The 27903-nt window shown below is 41.5% G+C and overlaps 1 protein-coding gene across 1 annotated transcript in view; it reads right to left on the bottom strand.

Moving 5' to 3' along the window:
* eys (eyes shut homolog) overlaps positions 1–27903 on the bottom strand; it is a 370767-nt gene that overhangs the window by 195987 nt on the left and 146877 nt on the right. The window contains exons 27-29 of the mRNA XM_054750130.2: positions 6256–6352; positions 5193–5300; positions 3269–3414 (exon numbers count right to left, since the gene is read on the bottom strand). Of these exons, the coding sequence (XP_054606105.2) occupies positions 3269–3414; positions 5193–5300; positions 6256–6352 (351 nt within the window). The remainder of the gene's footprint in view (positions 1–3268; positions 3415–5192; positions 5301–6255; positions 6353–27903) is intronic.

Here is a 27903-nt window from a genome sequence, read left to right as displayed (position 1 = left end):
ATAAATAGTGTCCCAATACAAGACGAATATGGTACATTATTTTTAAAGTGACAATCTCTGGAAATATACATAAAATATTGTTTTAAATTAATTAAAAGATGCCCAGTTGTTGAAAAATATTGGTGGCTTCATAATGTCAAGGCACCTCGCAAGGCCAGTCGCCTTGACATTGAAAAACACCCTAACCCCCAAATTCCACAACCTCCGCTCCGCTCCGCCCCCGCCTTCCGCAGCCGCTCGCTTCCGAACGCAATTTTGCTGGTACCCGCTGTACAGCGGCTCCACTCCGGTGCGGAGACCTGAGGTGGGCAAACAAGCATGCGCGGGATTTTCGAGATCTTGCGATACAGTCCGATCAGTAAACGCGGAAGTTAGATCCAAACACCCGTTGTGTGGGAGAAGCATCGAAATGAACTGTTTAATCTGCCCATCATTTGTGTTGAGAGATCAGCAGTGCTTGGATCAACAAGGTGTGACTACTTTGATAGTGGAAACTGTATTTATGGCTTATTTTTATGCATTTAAACTTCAGCCGCCATTGATAGTTGTTAAAAGTTGTTAAACCTGTGCATATGAAACAAAAAACGCCTTTTGTTTATCGATTTATTGTGAAAAACGGAAAATGTGCTTGCTCCTTTTCCTGATGGGCGGTTGTGATTTCTGTCCATTGACTGCGGAGGTGCTCCGGCGTCCAGCAAAAATAGGATTGACTCTATTTTTGCCGGACGCCGGAACAGAGGGTGGCGCACTGCGCCACACTGCCACAGCACGGCCGCAGTAGTGGAATTGCTCTGATTGACTACAACGGGACCGATTTTGCTCCGGCGTTCGTGTCGGAGCGGAGCGGAGGTAGTGGAATTTGGGGGTATGTCTCTGGGCAACGCCATATTGGATGCCATGTTTCCTTCTATGGGAGCCTGTGAGGACAAAATGCATTTAATGACTTGTAACAAACAGTTACAAAACTTTCATCATTCATAAACGTTGTTGTTTTACACATTTACCTCTTTCTCATTTGTTGCCGGTGATGAAAGGAAATCTGATGTATTGTTATTTTGCTGGGGGTTGCTCTCCCAGGGATTTTTAACCCTAATGGCCTTCCGTTGGTAAGGTCTTACTTGAACACAAAAATGAAGCTTTCTTGCAATGATTTAGGTATGTACTGCCCCATAGCGCCAGGGAAAATACACACTGTGCCTTTAAGCATTATGTAAAATCTGTTTAGAGGAAATAAGGTTTTCATTGTGAGAATTTTACTCATTGTACATGAAAATGTGTAGACACAGACGCTAAGGAATACATTAACATTTGATAGAGATAGTTTAATTATTTACACAATCAGGTAAGACTGGTTTGATTAAACTCCATCTCTATCTCCATCTAAAGGCGAACATAATAGCTGTGAGTTACACAGTAAAAATTAATCAGACGGAAGCCTAAACAACAACAAAAACATTGCCAGGGCTGAACTGTCGTCATCCAGCAATGTGCTGATTGCAGAGTACAATCACTCAGGGGAGCCCGCTCACTAATGATGGGTGACGAAGAGAAAACAGAAGGTGATGAATACTGTACTTAAACTGTGATTTATATAAACAAGATCAGCCATTAATCATGTCATCACAGTGACTTATGACCCCCCCGAACACAGCGCGGCACCTACAGTATGTACAGTTAAAAATTACTGGGACTACAGCGCCTCTTGAGCCAGATTACTTAAATTATGATCCAACTGCTGAAATCTGAGGAGCTGCCAAACCTGTCAGAGCTTGCTTTACAGTTTACAGTGTGACACACACACACACACACAGAGCAAAATGACATTGTGATTAAAAATAAAACTAAATTAATGAGATTAGGTGTCAAGAGAAGAATTGCCAAATATTACACACCTGAAAAATGGAGATTTAATAAACCTGGTCCTTTGATCTCACCGTTTACCCTCAAAATGAGTCATACGGATTTTTGGATGTGCAAAATCTAACATGAAAAGATTTGGTCACATTTTACTCATATTCAACTATTTTATTTACAAAAAAAAGGGTTTCAAGTTTTAAATTACTTTGTATGTGTTGGTGTTGCTTTGCAACCACAAGTTGAAATCCCATTTATTAAAGCAGCAGCAAAGACGAAAGCCTGCATAAAAACTCAATATACGTGATGATGCAGGCGCAAATAAAGTGTCATCGTAGCTTAATCGCATCACAAGTGAACAGATATATTACACCAGGCTGATTTATTAGTAAGCAGCCTCAGATCATACAGTGAAAATTATTTTCGGCGTTTGATATGCCAAAAAGTACCCCTTGAATTCCCCGGTGGCTAAAGCAAATAAATGTTAATACCGTGAAGTGACACAGTGAGTTACAACATTTGAGCCACCACAATACATCACAGCACCAAGCCGTGGAACAGTTCAACAAGGCCATAAAAACACGTCCAGATGAGTCAATCTGAGATGAATATCACCAGAACAGAAGTGAAGTAGCTTTATTTTTCCTGCATGTGTGTTTTTGTGAAAAGTTGCTGCTACACATGTTACTACAGCAAATATTTTGTACGAGTTCTGGTTGGTTTGAGCCAATCCGAACTGTATCCCCGGGCTGTTCGCTCTCTTGGGGAGTGCTGTTTCCTCAGATGAGCTTAGAGCAAGAGAAAAAAGTAATGACTTGTACCGTGCTGCGTGTAGGCCTAATAATAAAAGCTGCATCTGTGGGAATTGGGCCGTGCGTGTCGGGTTCTGCTCTCCAGAGTCGCAATACCTCAGAGATTTCCCCTCCCCACCCCACCCCTCTGAACTGGAGAAGGATAAATTGATGATACAGTGGGGAAGACAAATGAAATTAATCTTTGGAGTACCTGACAGGAATCGGCTTTAGATAGCGCGCCGAAACGTCTACACACATGAATACACTTGATCTAAAATAGCTCAAAAATCTGTCCAAGCGGAGGATGACAGAAAGGGATTAAAATAAAACAACAATAGTGTTCTGGAACTAAACAGGCTGATAAAACGAACTAAGTCAACTCCGATACGACGTCGGCATCAGATAAAGCAGGTGACATGAATTTATCTCTTGTTAGCTGCATTAAAATGAAGGGACGGCATCTTGCAGAAGCAGGCTGGCTAATTAAAATCAGGCATTGTAAAGCCGAGTCAGATCTGTGTCAGGGCGGCTTCAATAGCACGCAGTCACACCAGTCATCACGATAAGCTTTTTAGACTCTCATATTGATCTCCACGTCGCCTCAGGGCGAAAACGGGTACCTGTGTATCCGGGCCGGCAGACACACTTGAAGCCTCCAGGCGTGTTGATACAGATGCCTTCGTGCAGGCAAGGTGAAACTTCACACTCGTTCACATCCAGGTCACACAGCACTCCAAAATAACCAGTAGGGCAAATGCACTGGAACCTAAGGAGGATGAGATAGCACTAAATGATTGGAGATGAAATCCTGCAGGGGACGGAGGAGTCAGACAGTAATATCACGCTTTTTATGGTTATTCCTTTACAATTTATTTAAAGTAATTATTCATCTTAATGAAAACAATCTAGGAGACGCACCAAAAAGAAAGAATGACGACGAGTGTTTCATGGTTTGCTGGTTAATTTTAGACAAAATCTATGAAGTTTCCCAGTGTGTATGTTATTATAAATGACGTTAACTGGGATTTTACTAAAGGGAAAAGCTCAGTCTGTCCAATGATATGGCTTATTCAATTCAGATCCCTCGCTGAATCCAATTCCACCTAACCACACGTCTCAGAGGAGACAGTAATCGTGTTTCAGAGTTAATAACAAATCACACAATTAGCCACCTCCAAGCTAAAATCTAAACCAATATTTTTGATTAAATGACTTCATCAGGAAAGTTTCTTATTATACAATTTCTGCAATATTCTGAACAATGTTTCCTGTCAGATCTTCCAAATCTCTCTTTAGGGTAGCGATGTGTCGGTCGTGAACGAACCGGCTCTAAGAGCCGGCTCTATGAAGTGAACGATGGGAGCCGGCTTGTCATTGGGAGCCGTGCTTTGGTGAAAGCTACAGGCCAACATGTGTAACTGCGTGTCCAGACTGTCCACACACAGAGCAGTAGGGGCGGGGAAGAGGGAGGATCAGACTCAGACACACAGCAGAGCACATGCGGGTGGAGGGAGACGAGAAGGAATGAGGAAGAAGAAAAAGGCGAGCGCGAGAGAGGAAAGTGCGACAAAGATGGTGAGAAAATGAGTGCCAGCAGTCAGAAAGTTGAGATTTCTTAAAGTGTTCAGTTATTAAATCCAAATAAATGATAAATATTTGATATATTGCTTTATTTTACATTAGTACATCTTTTTACATATAGTTTAGCATTATTTTTGGTGATAAATATACTTTACACAACAGAAAATCTGAGGAGCCACTTGGGAGCCGAAAGAGCCGGCTCTTTTTGGTGAGCTGAGCCAAAAGAACTGGCTCTCTAAGAAGAGCCGGAATTCCCATCACTACTTTAGGGGGAATTTTAAATATGATATTCTGGTTTCACACACGAACAGACTACAGTGTTTATGTTGTTTACTTCTGCAAAGCCACGTTTGAAGAAGTATGACTCATCATCACAGTGGAAACTGACTTGCTTGTATCAGGGAGGAGGAGCAGGTTAGGCGGCTTTAAAACCCATCTGATGTGAACTCCCAGGACTGGGCAAGAAGGCAGCGCACCCGGGGAGGGTCAGGTCTCAAGGGAACAAAGTCATAACGGGAGACAAACTAGAGACAAATCATTTGGGGCTCAAGTTGGCCCTGGGACGTCTCTACCCATCTGTCCGACTAAGCCCGGAAGCCCCGGGGCTCCCATTACGCACAGCAAAAAGAAGCACCGGTGGAGTAAAGACCAATCAAGATACATGATGCGTTCCTCCTGAATTCACTCTCTGTCTTCAGAAGGGAAGCTTATGTGTGTCAAGGATGAGAACGGGCTCGTTATATAAAGTGAAACGCTTTGAAGTGAAACACCACTGCCTCACATGTTTTCTTTAGAAAACAGTTTTGTTTGTTTCAAAACAGAGCCGTGAATTTCGTTGTGCCTGGCTCGCGCTGATATGTGCATTTATTTAAACACATACTTGGAAAAACAGCTGAGGTGCAAAGCTGCAAAGAAATTAAACAAATAAAAGTGAATAAACACATAAATTAGGTTCACATTTACTTGTTCACAAGGTCCTGACAGATGCCGGCGTTGCTGCATGGGGTGGAGGCGCACTCATCGATGTCTTCCTCACAGTGAAGGCCAGAAAACCCAAGCGCACATTCACACCTGGAAGAGAACAATCTTTAATATTGACATTTTGTCTCAGGTGTAAAATAGAAAGTCTATGGTTTCTGCAAGCACACAAACAGAGTAAAAAGTAAAAATCTATGAGATCTTATTGATATTATTCATGCATCATTTTCAGTCTGATTGCCCATTCTGTACAGTAAAGCAGGCGTCTGAATTTGTGGGTTTGATCAAACTTGAAGCTCAATTTAAAAAAAGAAAAAAAAAATAATAATAATGAGACAAGAATAATGAAGGCAGAGTGAGCTCCTGACAATTTGACCTAATTTTAGTGTGAGAACAAATATTAGCTCAGAGTGATTTACTCTAGAAATGACAGCATGATCTGACACACACACACACACACACACACACACACACACACACACACACACACACACACACACAACCAAGGTGCATGCATGCACGAGCACACACACTCACTCTTAAAAGACACACACAATTAAAAGACACACACACACACACACACACACACACACTTGAGACACACAACCAAGGCGCATGCATGCACGAACACATACACTCACTCTTAAAAGACACACACAATTAAAAGACACACACACACACACACACACACACACACACACTTAAGACACACACAGATAAGGCACACACACACAACACATGCAAGCACACACTTAAGACACATTTAGACACACACACGTGCTTGCACACATGCACAAACGTATGACACACACCCAACACACACACATACACGCACCCACACAAACACACACTTAGATGACACACACGCACACACTCACTCTTAAGACACAAACAGACACAAACACACACACACACACACACACACACACACACACACACACACACACACACACACACACACACACACACACAAGAGATATATTTCATGAGTATCAGTGAACTAACTAAATAAAAGGCTGACTCAAAGGTTGCCTTGTTATGATTGTACCTGTAACTATTGACCTGGTCCACACAGCCTCCCTGGTTTTGGCATGGACTTGAGCCACACTCATCGGTGTCAATTTCACACAAACTTCCTTCAAATCCTGTAAGATAAATGATATGGTCATGGATCAGCAAACCTCAGTACATCCCAAAAACGACAGAGCTGATGATAAAGGCCCCAGTGAATGCCATTTTAATGGAACTAGTAGCCCCTGTAGCATATCTCATCTTCCAGCTCTCAGTACTCACTGTTTCCCTCTGAGAGTGTCTAAGTCTAATAATACTATAGTGCCACAGACAGATTGGTCTGAGGGTTAGTGGTTTGGGGTTTGGGAGGTGTGTGTGTTTGTGAGCGTGGCCTCGCTGTTGTGTAACTGTGTATGTGAGCAAGAAAACTGGAGAGCAGGGGGACATCTTGTTAAGTTAGGGTAAGAGGGAGCAGCTAAGCCCAAGAGCTCTTTTGCCCTCGTTCATTAGAGGGCTGAGGGGCAGGATGGCTAAGCAGATCAGCACGGATGTTTTGTTGTACGTTTGGAGGCAGCCTGGAAGCTTGTACTGCTCAGCCTGTCGGAGGTATTCTACTAGGTCTTGATTGCTCAAGCAGAAGACGTCCTCCTGCCTGCCAGATTAGCATCTACAATAAGCACAAGTGTATTTATTTGAGTTATTAAAAGTAAATATGTAAATGAAAACCAAAGTTAAGTGTGTAGAAACATGTGAGCCACATAAGCAACCAGTTAGATAGGAATAAAACCTTTTACTGAATAGTTAATGACATTCCATCAATGTGGGATGACTTGAAACAAGCTAAATGTAAGTTATCGGTCATGCTACGAAAAATTATTTAATGAGTTCAAATAATCCCACAACACCCCCATGGACCTGTAGAAAGCAAAAACACAAACAACCAAACCGACTATAGCTCATTTACACAAAGATGTATTTACTTAAGTTACAATCAGATCATTAACTCATTCACTGCCAATGACGACTAAAATCGTCATTTGCATTTTTTTTTACTGTTTGAGCATCAGAACGAGCCCCCGCGCTGAGAGAACAAACATCTCAGCCCTGAAGCCGATCTTCATCCGCATACGTCACACGTCACATGATCAGGAAGCAGACCATCCATGTGTTAGGAGATCGTTTTGGGCCGTTCCTGTAAAAAAAGTGAGGCGCGAACCGGAAAAGCGTCTGTCGATCACAATTCAACAACGGATTATGAAAGAACGGATAACGCTCGAAACACGCGGCTTCTTCCTGATGTAAGAGGTGAGTCTCCGCTTTGTTTTGGTTGTTTTGGCATCGACATCATCCTAGCGCGCAACGTTCTGTGACTCTTAAAAAAACAGTAAAAGTGGTGAGAAACGCTGGCAGCGAAGGCCGTTAGCGATCAGGAAACGACTGGCAGTGAATGAGTTAAAACAAATGAGAGCATATTTTCAGATTTACTGTTTGATCAAATCAACTTCAAATCAAATCAACTTTATTTATATAGCACTTTTCATACAAAAAATGCAACTCAAAGTGCTTTACAGATTAAAATGGCCCCATAGATCCCACATTCCCATCCCAGCCCCCCTCCCCAAGTATAAAACAATTAAAAATTACAGTTCCCCTCCCGCACCCAACTTCCAAAGTGGACATACAATCACCCGCACACTCGTCCATGCACACACACACACACACACACACTCGTGAACACCAGAGGAAACAATAGGCTGACTTCAGATGGGTCAGGTAATGAACGACACATCATCAGCGGAGCCATCTGCCCTGGCAGCAACAGATCCACGGCAGCAGCCAAGACACCGGCCCATGACGCCCAGTGGCGTAGGGCAGAAACCCCCACCAGTGCCCGGGCACTACCCGGGGAGCGCCCTGGCCGCCGCTGCCCCTGACCACCGGCCCCAAGGCAGAGGGCTCCGCAGAGGAAACACTGGAGGATTTAAGATATATAACATATAAAATAATAAAAGCTAATAATGATAAAAAGTAACTGATAAAAAGTGATTATAAAGACAGTAAAAGAAAACATAATCATGTAAAAACACTAAGATGTAGATAAAATTATAAAAATAATAAAAGAGATAAATATGTATTTATAGATAAATAGTAATCAGTTAAAAGCTAAGCTAAAAAGGTGGGTCTTGAGCCTATTCTTAAAAGCCTGGACGTTCCCTTTGGACCTGAGGTCCTCCGGCAGCCCGTTCCAAAGGCGAGGGCCGTAGTACTTGGAAGGACGCCTCGCCGTGGGTGTGAGTCTTAACTTTAGGGATAACTAGGAGACGACTGCCAGAGGAGAGCAGAGACCGCGAGGGTTTATACAGTAAAAGCAGTTCTGAAAGATAAGAAGGCCCAAGACCATTAAGACACTTAAAAACCATTAAAAGAACCTTAAAATCGATCCTGAAACATACGGGGAGCCAGTGCAGTGATTTTAAAACCGGAGTGATGTGCTCCCGCCTCCTTGTCTTCATAAGGACACGTGCTGCTGAGTTTTGTAAAAGTTGTAAACCTGAGATGCTCTTTTTGGGGAGACCAGAAAGCAGCGCATTGCAGTAATCAATTCTACTGGTTATAAAAGCATGCACTAGCGTCTCCGTATTGGCCCGAGAGAGAATAGGTCGGACTCTGGCGATATTCTTAAGATGGTAAAAACCTATTTTTGTGATGTTTTTAATGTGGGGGATAAAAGTCAGCTCAGAGTCGAAAATAACGCCCAGATTCTTCACTTGTAGTGATGGATAAAAAGACATTGATTGTAGTTTAGGTAAAAGTTTCTCTCTCTGGGCCTCAGGACCGATGACTAAAACTTCAGTTTTGCCTTGGTTTAGCTGGAGAAAGTTTTCAGTCATCCATGATTTAATATCTAAAATGCAATAAAAAAGTGTTTCCATGATCAACCAATCAGTCAGATTTATAACTCATGGGCATTTTCTTTGGCCTTTTTCACAACCCCAGGGTATTCTAGTAGTCAGGCTGGCCAATTTCCATACGATATAGATAGTGCTTATCAGTGACATTCAGTAATACTAAACATGGCAGCAGATGGGAATGAAATACCCTACTGCGCAGAAGTTTGGGATCACAGGGAAATATTATTTTCTGTGTGAATAGGGAATGCAGTAAATGACTGTCAGTTGTTGGAGGTAATCTGATGAGATTGTGGCTCCTGATTCTGGGAGCATCATAATTCTGGCTGACTTGTTCCATAAATGTTGGTATGTCTATACGTATTTGGATTTTTCGGTATTGAACGTTTGGTTAAGCACAGATGTAGAGCTGTCGGGGGCCTGCGTCCCTTTGAACACCTGATTTACCTGGTCAACATGGGTTATGTCGGCACCAGGACCACTGTTGACCAGGAAGACCAGAGCTGAGCAGCTGTGAAATTGGACAGTCTTGTCTTGGTATATGTCTTGTTGCCTAGCAACTGCAATAACACAATGAGATAAACTACACTTAGTAGAAATACCAGCTACACCTCTACCGAGAAGATATTTTCTACAGTTGGAGACATTGCTAACAGCGGACAATGTGGACAAATTAATATTTCAAACAAAAACATGGAGGATGCATGAACCCGTAAAAGCCACAAGCTGGAAGTGTTAACGCTCCACTTATGGAAATACAGAAAGTTACTTTCTTAATACTTATCAAACCGGGATTTTATTAGGCACCCCTAATAGTTTGGTATTAGTAGTCATTCGAAATGCGCCAGCGTCAATAATGAAAAAGAATTCTAAAGCCACCAGCACTGAGTCTGGAGACGCACCAGGAAGCACGGGGTGAAATGTCATCGGAATAGCTTGAAAATTTTCCAGGTGGAATGCATAAGGTCTCCCAGGCTTGAAACGCTGCAATAATGTGTTTTTATTTTTAAACTAATCCTATGAAAACAAGAACAACTCTCAAGTGATTTCAAACCTTTGAGCAGTAATATGTTGTAAAGATCATTTCAGTGCCATTTTCATAATGACAACTCAAGAAAAAGATGAACTTCTGACCCAAAAAGTGCTGGTGGATCAGGTGACTAGCTCAAAAATGTCATTTATATTGTTTTGAGCATCATTTTTAAGTGTCGTGTATTTTTATTTCATTTTCCTACGATTTCAAAACAAAAAGTACATTTTTGTAGACAGTAAAGTGATATTAGAACGGTGTTTATTTGAGGAGGGGCGTAGCCAGAGTGATGCACCTCTGTGCTTCTTGGGATGTAAGCAAGAACTCGGATAAATGAGATAACAGAGAACAAAGCATGTGGTGAATTATGGGACACCGCAGTTTCCCAAGCTGGTCTGTCTGTCAAAACCATAGTGGAGCCCCTTAGGGACTATTTCCAATGTCAATGCAATGTAATGCATCTTCTGCCACTAAGTAGTGACTGGAGGCTTCTCTGTGACAGAGTACGGAAAGGGATACCCAAGGCATGAGCCCACAAAGTCATTCTGTCATCTGGCGAGAGCTTCAGTATGTGATCACTGCAGCTGCCAGTAAATGTCTCAGAGGAGAAGAAATTGTGCGTAATCCCCAGAGGATACTGAACTAACTTTGACTGACAGTTCAATAGAAAAGTAAGATCTGTACTTTATGTAACAGTGTGTGTTTGGTTTGGACAGCGACGGTTGACTTGTGTCTTCTGTCACATGTATACACACAACTATTTCTAAGAAGGAGATCATTTAAAACTGTATAGCCTGCTGCGTCTGCAATATAGATTATGATCTCTGCAGTTTCATCTGTGTGCTGTCATAACATCAAATGTCAGATGTCACTGGAGGTTTAATCTGAGTAGGATTATCTCGCTCAAGATAACAATGCCTTGTAACTGAGTTTTGGTTGGAGTTCTGACCTTACGAGTAGAACATTCGGATTCATCAGTCTGGTTTTTATTCATGTTTTTGAGTAATGACTAAACAGGATTTGTCTAAACTCACTATGACCCTAAAATTCAAGAAACACTTTCAGACAACAGGCTGTCCAGGAAACTCACCATCTATGAAGACAATCATATCCTGAAGCACTTAAGAAGAAGCAATGCCGTGTGTTTTTTTTATCCTCGTGTGTTGTACCAGGTGTTGTGCAGAGAGAGCATTTCTGGGAGTCGCTGTTACTGGGAGGTGGACTGGAAGGGGACAGAGATCGACGTGGCCGTTACCTACAGGGGAATCCGCCGCAAAGGCAGTGGAAACGAGTGCAGTCTGGGCTGGAACGATAAGTCCTGGAGTTTGTACTGCTCTGATGCTAAATACACCTTTGTGCACAACAGTAAAAGCACCGACATCTTTGGTTCGACGTCGTCTCGCATCGGTGTCTATCTGGACTACATAAATGGGACGCTTGCCTTCTACAGTGTTCCTGATGGCATGAGACTCCTGCACAAAGTCCAGACCACGTTCAGAGAGCCTGTCTACCCAGCTTTCAGTGTGTGGGGCTTTGGATCTAATATAAAGCTGTAACCACAGGTCCCAAGGCATGCATGGGTTTTAGCACAGACTCGAGACATCCCCTATATTTATGGAAAGTTTAGATGCAGGATTTGGTTTTTCACACTTTTTAAAAGTGATTTTTCTATAGCCAAAATATTTTCTCCATTTTGATTGGTGTTAATGGTAAATTAGGTTTGTATATTGTCATTTGTATGTAAAGTAGAATATGAGATTATTATTATTTTGTTGTTCTTTGTATTTTCAAGCATTTACTGCATAAAACATTAAAGCATCTTAGGATTACCATCATGCTGGAAGCTAAGTGTGTGATTCTCTTTAAAAATGCCGCCTGTTACAAAAATGTTAGCTCAAAATCTATTTGATCAAAAATTAGAACCCCCCACCCCCCACCCCCCCAACCCCCCCACCCCCGGTGTCCTGTCTGGCTGTGAAGCAAACAGAATTGATGTCTGAATGCTGGTGACAAGCCAGGTGGAGCATCAAAGCATCTGCTTTTAATGTCATGCCTGATACTTAAAACTTTATTGTTATTGTTTTTGAATGCTAGTAGATGAAGGATTGCACAGATGGCAGCCTGGACACAGCCAATGAACTGAACGAGTTCTTCAATAGGTTCAGTTCAGGAACAAACCCGGCATCCTCCTCGACTGTCCCCAGCCAATCAGACATCCCATTCTCCTCTGATCCAACATTTTCCTGTCACACACCAGCTCTTTTGTCCTCTAACGCAGTCATGGACTCTTCTAGTTCTATAAATCTGTCTTCAACCAAGTCAGGAGATGCTGCTGCCCCATTTCCCTCCCCCTCCCACCTATCTGTCTCTAGAAGTCAGGTGAAGAGGCAGCTGGAGAGACTCAACAGGAACAAGGCTGCAGGTCAATTATATGGTTTACACAGACTTCCCTCTCCCCAGCCACTTCTGGGGGGAATCCCTCCAGCATGTCCTGGGTCTTCCTTTAGGTCTCCTACTTGTTGGACATGCCTGGAAAACCTCACCAGCAAAGAGTACAGGTGGCATCCTAATCAGTTGCCCAAAGCAGTTGAATCAAAGCATATTAAAATGTGCTTGAACAATTTGATCATTTCTTAATACTGTTTGTACTGGAAGAGAGAATGGGAGGGGGTCGTCAAAAAATTTACGGGTAAAAAACGGGGTCCCTTGGGAAAAAGGTTGGGAACCACTGGTATAGAGGTACATTCGTGTTAACTGTTGTTCATTCAAAAACAAATGGACAGATGAACCATAGATCAGGTGAGGAGTCCAGGATTTGAGCCTTCAACATGACCAAAAACTGGGTTACTTGAATAAGTGGGTTAAGAATAGAAATCCCTCTGCATGTAAACACCAGACAGTGAAGCCTATTTACTGCTCTCCTCCACACCTGGACCACCTCTTCAGCTCTACAAATGAATGCACAAAATGATTAAACACAGAGTTTATTTAAAATGCGTTTACTGTACAGCTGTTACCAACTAAGGCCTATTTTTATCCATTACGTATAAATGAAACCACCTACCTCTTTCTCTCTGTGATGTGGAAGTACTTAACCACAGCTGCTGTCAGGCCCAGAGTACACCCATGAAGTTTTTAGTACAACGGTCTACTCCAACTAGCACTCCAAAACTGTGGCTCTTGTGTTTTTATAAGCAACAAGAATCAAATAGACAAACTTATTTAACAGCATGCCAAACAGTTTTTGGCTCATGTACATGTTTTCATTTTTAGCTATCCACAGAATACATACAAACTGCAAACTACAACAACAGTTTAGTGAGAATAAAAATGTTTTGCCACCTCTGGCTTTAAGCATAATCGCTCCCTTTTGTGTTGTTTGGGAAGAAAAATTCTACTCTGCTTTAATAAAGGCTGGAATTTGTTAAAAAATGAAAAGAAAGGGCAGTGTGTGTGGAACAGCAAGGGTGAAGGTACATGCTTTCATTAAATGACCTACAATAATGGTTATACATGAAATGGCTTCAAAGGAGAGCCTGTGTAATATTAGCTAGGTGGTGTTATCGTCTCTGTGCCTCTTGAACTGCATGTTCTTTTACCAAATGGAAGAGAAATTGAGCTTTTCTGGAAGCGCTAAAAGTCGACATAACATTGTTTTAAGATGATTAAAAAAGTTGTTGAGATATGGGAAGGGACTGGTCAGTGAGTCAAAGATACAACGGAAAACAACAATACTCCACATCCAGTTTCTGTTCTGGTAAGACTCTTTAGTTTGGTCTAATATTTTTTTTCTTTAAACTCACATGAGGTACAATATTAATCCTTTAACTCCAAGAAAAAAATATTTTTTCTTTAGGTCTTTTTTGTTAATGTGACAATGAAGCGTATACTTTAAAGGGAACATGTGCTTTTTTAAAGTTATCAAAGTTCTATGGGTTGTACCAATTCATAAACTTATTTACACAAATTCCATCTCACATAAAGAGGGTTCAGCAACTTTATTCTGGATATTTTCAGCACCCTCCAGAATGAGCTATTTTAGAGCTCTTTCAAACTTTCAAATTTTATTTGGCAACTACTACAGAAAAGCTGAAGAAAATACAAGTGGACGGCTGCACTACTACCTGAATTATTGACTACGTGACAGACCCCAGCTTGTATGACTGAAGCTGTGTGTGTCTAAAAGAGTTAGCAGTACAGGTGCACTGCAAGAGAATACTATACGTTCACCATCTGTCATCACCTGGTACACATCAGACTTGCAGTGACTTGAGAGTCGTGTCGTCTTTGAAAAAAGAATCTATGTACTCGGATGACTGTACAAGTGAGGAGAAAGTCAGTGACAGACGAAAATATGAGCACAGAAACTGGTGGATGGTTTTCTGAGAGAGCGATCATCGAATGTAAAGAAGACTTCTCCATCCAATCATCTATCAATCATCCATCATTTCAAGGGGAATTTTTGAGTTACCATATATTTTCTACCAAAAAAATTCTTCAGCATAATCTCTGTCACTGATAAAATATAAAGATAAGCTCTCTGTAATACTAATACCTGTTGGGAATACTGACAATGCTCAGGGGAAGAAGGGAAGGACATGCAACTTTAAAAGTCGAGGCTTTTTACGGTTAGTATACATTTTACATAATTAATTGAGAATGATTAGCTGAAAGGCATTTCCTAGAGATGCATAAAAACACATTTGTTGACACAAGAAAATCCGTAAACATAATTTGCATCATAAAACAACAACATGAAATTCCAATGATCACTTGACTATGACCAAATTGTCTAAATCTTCCTGTAAAACGAAAAGCAAACTTTTACTAATGTAAGCTTGTATTTAAGTGCGACAAAAAATAAAATGTTTTTGCAAAACCTCTGGTCAAGTTCTTTGTTTTCAGTTTTGTTGCTGCCCTCCCAAAACTGCACCATACAGTCAGGTCCATAAATATTGGGACATTGACACAATGCTAACATTTTTGGCACTATACACCGCCACAATGGATATCAAATGAAACGATCAAGATGTGCTTTAACTGCAGACTGTCAGCTTTTATTTGAGGGTATTTACAACCAAATCAGGTGAACGGTGTAAGAATTACAACAGTTTGCATATGTGCCTCCCACTTGTTAAGAGACCAAAAGTAATGGGACAGAAAAAGAACCATAAATGTAACTTATACATTTCATTACTTGGTTGCAAATCCTTTGCAGTCAATTACAGCCTGAAGTCTGGAACACGTAGACATCACCAGACGTTGGGTTTCATCCCTGGTGATGCTCTGCCAGGCCTCTACTGCAACAGTCTTCAGTTCCTGCTTGTTCCTGGGGCATTTTCCCTTCAGTTTTGTTTTCAGCAAGTGAAATGCATGCTCAGTCGGATTCAGGTCAGGTGACTGACTTTGCCATTGCAAAACAGTCCACTTCTTTCCCTTCAAAAACTCTTTGGTTGCTTTTGCAGTATGCTTTGGGTCATTGTCCATCTGCACTGTGAAGCGCCATCCAATGAGTTCTGAGGCATTTGGCTGAATAAGAGCAGCTTAGGTGTGGTCTTGCTGTGTCTTTCTAAATCCATGCTTTCGTTCTTTTTTAAACACAGAAACAGTTTTGTTTACCTGTTTGTAGCTACAGTTTCGCCGACGGCTGCCGGCTTCTTCAGGCTGACGCTGATGGTGGCGCGTCACTTCCTTCTCCGTTTATCTGCGGGCAGCAGAGGACGTTGTCGCCCTCTACTGCCCGCTCTCCCCTCTCCGACGATGCAGTCCCATGCGTGGTCCAGCGTGTAAACTCCGTCGTCCCTGTTCATGGTCCCACATCCACGTCTCCTTATCTCGATTGCCTGAAGAAGCCGGCAGCCGTCGGCGAAACTGTAGCTACAAACAGGTAAACAAAACTGTTTCTGTGTTTAAAAAAGAACGAAAGCATGAATAAGAGCAGACAATATTGCCCGAAACACTTCATAATTCATCGTGCTGCTTTTGTCAGCAGTCACATCATCAATAAATACAAGAGAACCAGTTCCACTGGCAGCCATACATGCCCACGCCATGGCACTTCCAGCACCATGCTTCACTGATGAGGTGGTATGCTTAGGATCATGAGCAGTTCCTTTCCGTCTCCATACTCTTCTCTTCCCATCACTCTGGTACAAGTTGATCTTGGTCTCATCTGTCCATAGGATGTTGTTCCAGAACTGTGAAGGCTTTTTTAGATGTTGTTTGGCAAACTGTTATCTGGATTTCCTGTTTTTGGGGCTCACCAATGGTTTACATCTTGTGGTGAACCCTCTGTAGATTCTTCTCTTGATTGTTGGCTTTGACACAGACACACCTACCTTCTGGAGAGTGTTCTCGATCTGACCAACTGTTGTGAAGGGTGTTTTCTTCACCAGGGAAGGGATTCTTCGGTCATCCACCACAGTTGTTTTCCGTGGTCTTCCGGGTCTTTTGGTGTTGCCGAGCTCACCGGTGCGTTCCTTCTTTTTGAGAATGTTCCAAACTGTTGTTTTGGCCACGCCTAATGTTTTTGCTACCTCTCTGATAGGTTTCTTTAATTTTTTCAGCCTAATGATGGCTTGCTTCACTGATGGTGACAGCTCTTTGGATCTCATCTCGACAGTTCACAGCAATGGATTCCAAATGCAAACAGCACACTTGAAATGAACTCTGGACCTTTTATCTGCTCATTGTAATTGGGATAATGAGGGAATAACACACACCTGGCCATGGAACAGCTGAGAAGGCAATTGTCCCATTACTTTTGGTCCCTTAACAAGTGGGAGGCACATAAGCAAAGTGTTGTAATTCCTACACCGTTCACCTGATTTGGATGTAAATACCCTCAAATGAAAGCTGACAGTCTGCAGTTAAAGCATATCTTGTTTGTTTCATTTGATATCCATTGTGGTGTATAGAGCCACAAATGTTAGCATTGTGTCAATGTCCCAATATTTATGGACCTGACTGTACAAAAGAGGCCTGTGTTCTTGGTGTCAAGAGGTTTTACGGTGTGTTCAAGCCCAGATATGTGTTGAGGTGCACCCAGCATCTCATCCTTAACTATGACAGTTATGAAATATAATGACTATATGCAGCTTTCACATCTGAAACTGAATCTGAATTTCCCAACCCCCCAGCAGTCTACACATTTGCAGACAGTGTTTTTGTGGGCATTTTCATCAACTATTAACCACTCAAGGGTTAGGCACAATTTCAATACTATTGCTCTCTGTTATGCAGCAGTTGTTCAGGCCAGGAACAGAGGACTGGAGAAAAGAACAACCTTCTGCCCTCAGTAATGGAATATCACTTTCAGTTTCTGACCTTGTCTGCTGCTCCTTCTGATTTTAACATCCTCTACATATTAATGATTGTTTACCTCTGCACGCTTTCATTTTAAGAATATTAGACTAGGCACCAACCCACTGTGATTTTTCATGTTATGTCATTTTAAATGCTAAACAGCAAGCGTTTGCCTGTCTTTCATGGGTGTGTATGAATAAAAAGGGTTTAGTTTCACATTGAATATCAGAGATTATTTATGTGTTTACAATATGCTGAATGGATGAGTCCTCTAACTTTTCCTAATGTACTTTAATAAGGTAGTGTGTAACTAGTTTGCTCTGCAGGCTCCCTGCTTCTCCAGCAGGGTGAACATCTCTTTCCTTCCTCTATAATGTTTTTATTAATGCGATTAAACTTCTTATGAGCAAATATAAAGCTAAATTGCAAATGTGCTTTGCTTTACCAGTGTACCAGAATACATAAAAAGGAAAGAAGAGACCACTATAAATATATTATATGTTTAGTTGAGTTGGGATACTGCATCACTAGTAAAGCAAAGGGTCAGTGACACTAACACACTTCTGTCAGAGCATCTGGTTAATAAACTGCAGTATGTCTACTAGTTAGTTGCACTATCTTCTTCCAGTAAAGGAGATCAGACTCTGTCAACGCATCTCTGGAAGCAAATTCTCTCAACACACATTAGGTATGAGTCAATTCTTCTGTTGGCATGGCTCCACAGTAGCTCATTAACCAACTGCTTGGTGAGAGGCAATCTCAATCTTGTGGAAGGTGAAGGCTAGTGTAGCATGCCATGCAAATAAAGGGCTTTGCTCTCCATCTGGTCTGAAGTACCTCTGGGGATATCCTGAGCCATGGAGACTAAAACGCTCTTGTGTGTTAAGGGACCACACAGAGCTTCGGAATTAATTCTCCACACTGCAAGAATCACTTTCTTTTCCGCTTGGTGCAATGGTGTAAAAGTCTAATGAACTGTGTACTCTAGCTGTCAAAAAGCTAACCTGTGTCACTCAAATATGTCAGCGTATCAACCTCAGTAGAAAAAAGGAAAATAACACAGATGCAGTTCAATTGTGTGTTGTTTCTAATTTTTGAGTAGAAAAGAAAATGCAATCTGACCCAAATGTGGGCAGAAAAATGAGAAACCGCACATGATGGTTCGTCTTAACACTGGAAAGTTACAATTTTAAATCATATTTTGCTGTTTTTTAATAATAAATAAAATTTTAGAATTGAATGTTCACAGAATAGTTAAGAAAACAAACTATACAGCAATCCATTAAGGAAATTGAAAAAATGCAGAAAAAAGCAATAATAAAAACAATAGAATAAAAAAATAAAGAAATATTATGAATAGAAATGTTAGAGGCAAAGAAGAAACAAAGGAGAAGATGAAAAAGATGAAGACATGAAGATGTCAAACACAAAGAAGACATAGACGATGATGAGGAAGACGAAGTAGAAGACAATGAAGAAGGACAAGACAACGATGAAGTAGATGAAGACAATGAGGAAGACGAAGAAGAAAAGACGAGAAAATGAGCAAGATGAATAAAATGATGATGAAGACAATGAGGAAGTTGAAGAAGAAGAAGAAGCCAATAACGAAGACGAAGAAGAATTTGATGATAAAAAGAGGAACACGGAGAAGATTAGGAAAATGCAGAAGATGATGAAGATCAAGACAACGAGAAAGATGAAGATGATGAAAAAAAAACAAAGATGATGAAAAAGACGAAGACGATGAAGACAAAAAGGAAGACGAAGTCACTCTTTCAGGCATCAACATCTAATAGAGTCCAGGAGTCTAAACAGGAAGTAACTTTGCAAAAATGAATAATTTCATCAGAATAAAAATGAAACTTTTATTCCTTGCATTTAGGAATATGTCTCCTATCGTCTCTTAAACTGAATGAACATTAAAGCTGTAAAGTTGTAGAATATATGGTTATTAAATGTAATGTTTGAATATTGTTTACAGTTTTATAGATTCTGGATAAGTCCCAGCTGTGGTTTGAAAGCGTTCCAACAGCTTATCAGACTGAGCAGGAACACCAAAGCCTATTGATTGTGCACACGGCTCTGAAGTGAACATCCGATTGCCTGGTAGTGCAGCCTGGCCTGAGCCATTCAATGTGTTTGTTTCATTTGTTGTAGTTGTCGGCCAGTAACCCTCACCCCGACCTCTACCCTAACGCGCCTATGCTCAGGTCGCTCCTCTGTCAGGTTACTCGCTCCCTGCTGAGGCTTCTCATTAAGAGAAAAGTGAAACATCTGTGCTGGCCAGTGAAGATGACTTAAGCCTCCTGGCCAGAGCTTCAGCACAGAGTCACAATTAGCAAGAACAAAAAACTTCCCAGAGGAGCCGTCTACAATCAGGGAGGGATGACTGCTTCACTTATATTTTCCTTTACGTTCATACTTTCAGCTGGCTGTGGTTTTATTCTGCCTTCCAGGCTCACACGGTCTACCTTTGTAGACAAAACTCATCTCCACTGTTGCTGCGTTTTACTAATCCCTTTAAAGCTACTCCCAGTAGAAACCTCCTAATGGCTGCATGTTTGATCCTGTTGAACTGTGAACACAAGAACTGCCACATCAACCTTTTTTACGAGACATATATAGTTTAGCAAAGTGTCTTGGGAAAATATGGCCACAGACTTAAGTTTAAAATGCATTAAGTGCAGCAAGTTTGAGAAGAATAACAAGAGATCCTTCAACTCTTGTGTTAAAACACTTATCTGTCAAATTTGACATCAAAGATTGACGTAGGACTGAAGAAAGCCTGACAGAGTGAATTTGTAATCAGCTATATTATTGTCATATGGGAATCCTCACACTTCAAATCGGTGCTTTTTCTGCAGCACAATACATACAATAGTGGTGGGATGGTAAGAGTGAAACCCCTGTTAATTAACCAAAAGGGTAAAAATAATGAATGCATACCGTAAATCCTCTAATATTAGCCTGTATTTAATTAACTGCCGGGTGTCATATTTTGGCCGGTGTCGGAGTCGGCGGAGGTGAATAATGACTGTTTTTTTATTGTGGCCGGGTGGAATGTGGTGTGTGTGTGTGGGTGGGTGGGGGGCTGGGGTGGGGTGGGGGGGAGGGGGTCCACATAAATAAACAATGATGAACAAGAGTCTGCTTCTAGACCTGCAGAAAGAGAAAAACAACACACAACAATACATCAGGAGCAAACTATCACTGCGTCAACTTGATGAGGAAATATAAAATCAACATTGTTTAACTGAACAATCACACAATAATAAATCACAGTGCATTTAGTGCCAACCACAGCCTTAAGACATGTGTTGAAAACGCCCAAGTCCATACTTATGAGAGCGCCATGTGAGCACCTGTGTGTGTACACGCGCTTGTTTATGTAAGGTTTCTCTATAGGAGCGTCCAATAGAGAGTGTGAGGGGCCACAGATCTGCCCCCTAAAGATGTGTAGGAGATGGAGGGAGCTCCAAGTCCCAGAGATCCAGAAACTGCCCCAGGGCACAGGGACCCCAGGGAGACTGCAAACAGAAAAGCCCCTGCCCCATCGAAAGGCACAGAGGATTGCCCCGGGGGGCCACAACCAGCTCACATTTCACATAGAAATCCAGGGAACTTCTCAGGAATGCGGAAATCCCAGAGACTGTTGGCGGCATTTAATACGTGCGGTAAAGTCCACGGTGTCCTCCATTATGAGGTAAACAACGGCAGACATGAGTTGTGTTGCTTTTGGAGACTCTGAACCACATTATTCTATTATTTTGCTGTGTGTGTCCTCAATCTTATGCCACAGACACACACTGATTTCTCCCCTGAACAGCTGTCTGCTCACCAGGGCAAGAGCTCCGATGTGGAGTACGGGCTCACACGCACACACCCACCCACACACACTTCCATAGAGCTATTCTCTTCTCCCATTTCCACACTTAACAGCAGCTCCAGAACGGCAGCTCCATGCTACAGACAGAAGTTTACTCAACAGCATCCAGCATGAGAATGTATCACGCATGTGGGAACCCCCCCGCTGGCTCATTCTTCTCACAAATCTGAGGCGGCAGGCGTAATTTCAGCCGGCCAATCAGTCCTTAGTCTCGCCTCGGTCCCAGTTTGACCGCTGGGGAGAAGGTCTGAGAAAAAGAGTAGCCTCGGCAACGAAAACGCAAATCTGACCTGTGTGTGAAACCAAATTCTGGTGCCGTTCGATACCTTTTGGGGCCATGCCGACGCTATGTGTAAGCTCCATAAATGGCCCAGGAGCAGGATTCGAATTTCAGGGGAGCTAAGGGGAGCCTGGCTCCCCTGCAAGGGTGATGAGTTTCCCTGGAAGCCCTCAACTTCCCCACCAGGGGAGCCCAAAAAAAGATCCTGGTTCTACTTATATTACTTTATTTATATGGACTCTGAAGATTCTTTTGAATGGGGAGGACGCAGAGCACAGTAACATTCTTAAAATGTTGCCACCCCAAAAATATAATAAACACAAAATCATTTATGTCGGCCCATATCCTCTGTTGATTTTTGTCTTTTTTTGTGCCTGACACGCGTCGCTGCTCCCGAACGGAACGCATCACCTGTCTTGTGCTCCGGTGACTTCACCTCACTGGCGTGGGCGGAGGGCATTTTTTGCAGTCCGTAGATCCCTCTGAACTGCTTAGTTCAAAAGTAACTCAAGAGGTGAAACTATAGGATGCCAGGCAGCATTTTCCTCTAGGATTGAAAGGAGATGCCGGAAAATAGTCAAATAAAAACCAAGAGAACAAAACAAAGAGTTTGATAAGGAAAATTCAGGTAGATTTCTCTCACTACATGTTTTTAACTCTCTAAAGCAATCATTTGTGAGATAATTTATATATTTGATACAATTCAGATCACCTTCAAAATGCAGTCCCACACCAAGCGCCCTTTTCAAGGAATTTTGGGGCCAAGGCAAGAAATAAGCCCCCCCACCTCATCTCACTGGGCTCTCCCAGTAGCCACCATGTCATTCCTACCCTCCCCAGGAGCCTGAAAATTGGTCAAACAAAACCCCATAATAAAGGTCTACAATACAAACCCCGCCCACTTGGCCAGGACATGAATATTAAATGAGCTGATTGGCTGGTTTGAGCCAATGGTTCTATGAGTGCCTGAATAATATATTCACTAGAATAAATACAATAAAGTTTATCCCTCACTAAATACAATATTTACTAAGAAATCACATTGTAACCATAGAAACACACACTACTTGGTATACATGTTTTGTGTGTGTGTGTGTGTGTGTGTGTTTGTGTGTGTGTGTGTGTGTGTGTGTGTGTGTGTGTGTGTGTGTGTGTGTGTGTGTGTGTGTCTGGGTTGGTGTTGGTGTGTGTCTGCTCTGTCTTCTTGATCCCCAGTGAGTCATGGTGGATGGCTGCTTATGCTGAGCCATGATCTTCTGGAGGTTTCTTCCTGTTTAACAGGAGTTTTCCTCTCCACTGTCGCTAAATGCTTGCTCAGTATGAGGATTGCTGTAAATGCAACCTGCTGGGTTCCTTATATAGGAAACCTTTTCTGATTGGCTCAATGAATTGACCTGTATTGGAATGTTTACTATGTGAAGTGCCTTGAAACGACTCGTCATGATTTGGCTTTATATAAATAAACTTGAATTGAACTGAATTTAATTGAAGATAAAAACTTTATAAACAGCTGAGTACAGCAAGGTAAGCTATGGATCTACCCAACAGTGTGTTTGTTTCCAGTACATCCTGGAAAGATTGTTGTGTGCATCGACATTCTTCTTTGTTGTTTTATTCTCATCTAACAAGAACGTTAACAGTTTGTTTGGCTAACATTAACAGTAGCTCAGGCTAGCGTTAGCCGCAATTTGGGCAAACTTTGTTCTGTGGGTAGTATTAATGTCACTATTTGTTTATTGCCATTGTTTAAGTGTAATTGGGACCTCCATATTTAAAGGTATGTGTGTCTAAGCTTACGGCGTGTTAAATCAGGTTTTCTCAGAAAGAAACATTTCTCCATCACAATTACAAAATTACAATTTTGCATAAAAAAGGAGGTCAAAGTTGGAGCAAACATTTTGGTACATTAGACGGTCTAAGCTGCCTAAATTCAAATTCAAAGATACTTTATTAATCCCAGAGGGAAATTAGAGACAACAAGGTAAATATGGTTTTAAATTCTAGGGACTCCTTTTAATGAGATGCTTTTTTATTTGATGGATATATGATTGCTTTTCCTGGTGCTGACCACATGGGTGCCCTAAGTGGAATTTCAATTTGTGGTCCATCCCGTTTAGATGATCGTCGGATTGGCCGCTGTAAGACCGGTGGGTGGGTTAGGGTGGGGCGGATACGCTCCAGAGTGTGTGCCTGATTACAAGTAAGAAACTAAATGAACTTTGATTTTCAGTCATCAATAAAGGTCAAGAACTCTATCTACTTACCAAGATTTCACAGTTCTGTTTACAGAGCTGATGTTCTAGATAACTTCATACAATTTAATAACAAATAAGCTGCAGCAAAAGCAAACCAGATGGCTTTTTCAACTAATATTCCCACATGTCATGCTTTAATGACAAGTTTAGGTATAAATGTATGTATCATTTACTTGATGCCAGAAAAAAAACTACAATGGCTGTAATTACACTTAGCGACACAAGGTATACTTCAAGGCTCTGGGACCACTGGGAGATTTGACTTAATGAGTTTTAGTAAAGATGTTTTTTTGTTTTTCTTTTAAACGACAAAACAAAAACAAATAAATAATTTAATGACATGTATACATACAGTATATTGTTTTATCTCTTGTTTTTCTTTACTGTATGCAACATTGTTTTTATATGAGCCAGTGTGCCTTAAAGAAAGCAAATTAATGAAAATGTAAATTCATTTAAGAAAAAAACCCACTAAAGATATTTCGTTGTAAATGGTTTTGATTGTTTATTGAAATCTGGTTTTAAATGCTTATAATTTGAGGTCCTGCCTCAGGCGGAGGAGGTATTACGGGGTCTTATTCACGAGATGAGGGAAAGATGGAGCGTGAGATCGACAGGCGGATTGGAGTTGCATCTGCATTGATGCGGGCGTTGTACTGATCTGTCGTGGAGGAGAGTGTGCTGAGCTGGATGGTGAAGCTCTTGATTTACCGGTCGATCTGCGTTCCAACCCTCACCTATGGTCACGAGCTTTGGGTAGTGACTGAAACACTGAGATTGCAGATACAAGTGGCCAAAATGAGTTTTCTCTGCAGGGTGACTGGGCGCTCTCCTAGAGATAGGGTGAGAAGCTCGATCATCTGGGAGGGGCACAGAGTAGATCTGCCGCGAAGACCCAGGACACGCTGGAGAGCCTATATCTCTTAGCTGGCCAGGAAACACCTTGGTATTCCACCAGAGGAGCTGGCCGAAGTGGCTGGGGAGAGAGAAGTCTGGGCCTCCCTGCTTAGGCTACTGTCCCCATGACCCGGCCTCATAAGGGACAAAAATGGATGGATGGAATTGTCTTAAAATTTAGACATTTGATTCATTAGTTAAACTGCTACAACTCAGTAGAATAAAAAAAAAAACATATATTCTATGATAAAATCTCATTAACAGCCTGAACCTTCATGTCATGCAGAAGCAGTTTCCATGACCCCAAACTGTGCCTGCAGACTCTCAGAGCACCTATATTTTTATTTACTTACTGAATATTTTATGTTGGATGACATCTAAGCCTTTTCAGTGTGAAATTTCCATGTTACTTATGCTCCTGTGTGCTTTTTCTCTAGGTGCTCTAGATTCTTTCCTTTAGTCCAAAGACACGAACGTTACGTTAACTCAAAGAAACACAGGTATAGGTGTAGATGATGAAGCAGGTATACATGAGTGGATGAATTGCTATAGTTCTCTCTTTATCCTGGCTTTGATCATACTGATCCCCCTGGGCGTCGTACATAAACCAACCGCAAGTTCTGCAAAACAGCAAAAGAACAAAACCCAACTCTCTAAATTGCAAGTTAACCTTGGGAATATTTAGATGTTGTTACCCATCTACTAAGTGTGGGATGCAGTTTGCCGTTGGCAGGAAATCTGGCAGACATAGCAGACAAATTCAAATCTAATAAGACCTCTGGAATAATGCAAAGCCTACACATCTTCCTTGACACATAACCTACATTTAATGGTAAACAGCAAGTCAAGCCAAGGGTTGTGCAACAGCTCTGTGATTGTTGAGCTGTAGCTATGTAGGCTGGGTTTCTGGTGAATAATAAGGAAGAGTAGTGAGTCACAGTCACTTGTGTGAAGTGAAAACGACCAAGCCCACGCAAAGCTCCGGTTGTAGTGTATGCAGCCAGCTTCCCAATTTCTATTCCTCTCTAAGGAAGCTTTCTGAAATTCACCCAGCTGCTCTATTTATAACTGGCAATGCGTTTTCATCTCCAGGTTGAGATAACCATTATTTATACTGCCGAACCTTGGAGCGTCTTAACTTGTGCAATGAACACACTACCAATAACTTACTGATTAATGTTCTGGACATGTCGGTTGTCTTTATTGTTCGCTCCTATGAAGGATCAATCAATCACAAATGAGCAAATTCCCTCCTTTTCCAAATTCCCACCACATCTCTTTTGAAAACATCCAATAAAAAGCAAAACGAAAGAAATGACAAATGAAATATATATAAAAAATCTTAATATTAGTAAAAACCAACGAACAGCACACTTGTGTTTGATGCAATGAATTCCATTTATCCAAAGAAATCTCAGCTTTGTATTTTTGATCATTTATTACAAAGTATTGAAACTGGTCTTTATGTCAATGTTTGCTTTTTTGGCAGAGCACACGGAGCATTAAGAGCCATGATTAAAGGCACTTTTATTTTCTGCTATGGTGATGCAATGTAATGGGTTTTCTTAGAATCGGCTTGTTTGGGGACTTGAAACGAGTTAATGGCTGAAAGAGAGAAAGAAAAAAAATACAAGCAAGTGAATAAATGAAAAGAAGAAAGAAATTGGTTCTTTCAAAGCCAGTTTATATCCACAATTACAGGACGTAAAGATAAACATGGCAGGATATAACCAGAAAAATATTCTGTTGTCTAAAAATACAACGTTATGTGTGTCGGATTTGTTTTGCAAGAGAAAAATAAATAAATAAACCCGAACAAAGCACCAGGCAAGAAAAATTTAGTGAGGTTTAAAGGTGTGGTTCACTTGTTTAATACATGTGCTGTGTGGCCTCTAGTAGGAATGGATGGCTTGTGAGATGTACTATGGGTACAAAAGGCTCTGGGTCATCTGTTTCCAGATCTGGAAAATTGCCATATCAGAGTCAAGCTTCAGACGACAGGATTTGGAGGCTTATTTCCTGATATGTGGACATCTCACCTCTGATTGGGCAACAGCAATGTGACTCTACCACTGACTGCACTTATTTTGCAACATTGACATTTCATCTCCACAAACAGCACAAAGCTGAAGGAGTTCTGCTGTGTGGTGGAGTTGCTAAAGCTAACCGTTAGCTTCTAGTAGTCGAGATGTTCTCGGCCGTTTCCTGAATGCTAAAACAACAACACCAATCCCCGTCACAAATCAAGATGGGTAAGTCCATCAACATTTAGTGATGTCACGCTGTCAGGTTTTCAGATCCTAGAATTTCACAGCTCTACTTTTACGTTCAGCCTGCTTGACAAACTCAGGCCCTGTCCACACGTAGCCGGGGATCTGCCAAAACGTAGATATTGTTCTACAGTTTGCCCTGTCATTCACACGAAAACGGAGTTTTTTCACACAAAAACAGATCTTTTTTAAAAACTCCGGCCAAAGTGAAGATCTGCGTTTTCTCCGTTTTGGGTGTCTGCGTGTGGACAGACAAAACCGGAGTTTTAAGGTCCGCAACGTCACTTTCCGCTACAAAAAAATGCTAACATCACGTGTGCGACCTGTGTTTACACTAGCCGACAGCATGGAAGCCCTCAGAGCTGCGCTCGCTTTATCAATTGTCCAAGCGCTTTTTGCTTGTTTGTTTTTGCAAGCGGAATTACTGCTCCTTGCGAAAGACCACAGACGAAGGACGAGGTTAAGAACGGGGGAAGTACTGCCGCCTACAGGTCTGGCATGTTCTTAACAACGTATTTATCCGGGTACGTGTGGACAGAGTTTTTTTTTTAAAACGAGGTGGTGTGGATGCAAGTTTTTGGAGGGGCGGATATTCGTTTTTAAAAAACCCGGCTACGTGTGGACTAGGCCTCAGAGTGACCAGTATAATCAGAAACAACCATTAAAATGTTTTGTCAGTGAACCACATATTTAATACTGTGTTCTTTACTATGAAGATCACTAATTTAAATTTTCTACAAAATAAATGAAATAACCCCCCAAAACAGTATTTGATGTTACAGAAATATTCATTCAGCCTTTTAGCCAATCTGTTAACTCCATCCAACATGATTTAATTTGACATCTAAAA

This window comes from Nothobranchius furzeri, chromosome 12 (genome assembly GCF_043380555.1).
Source record: "Nothobranchius furzeri strain GRZ-AD chromosome 12, NfurGRZ-RIMD1, whole genome shotgun sequence".
Lineage (NCBI taxonomy): Eukaryota > Metazoa > Chordata > Actinopteri > Cyprinodontiformes > Nothobranchiidae > Nothobranchius > Nothobranchius furzeri.
This window is presented reverse-complemented; position numbering and strand designations above follow the sequence as displayed.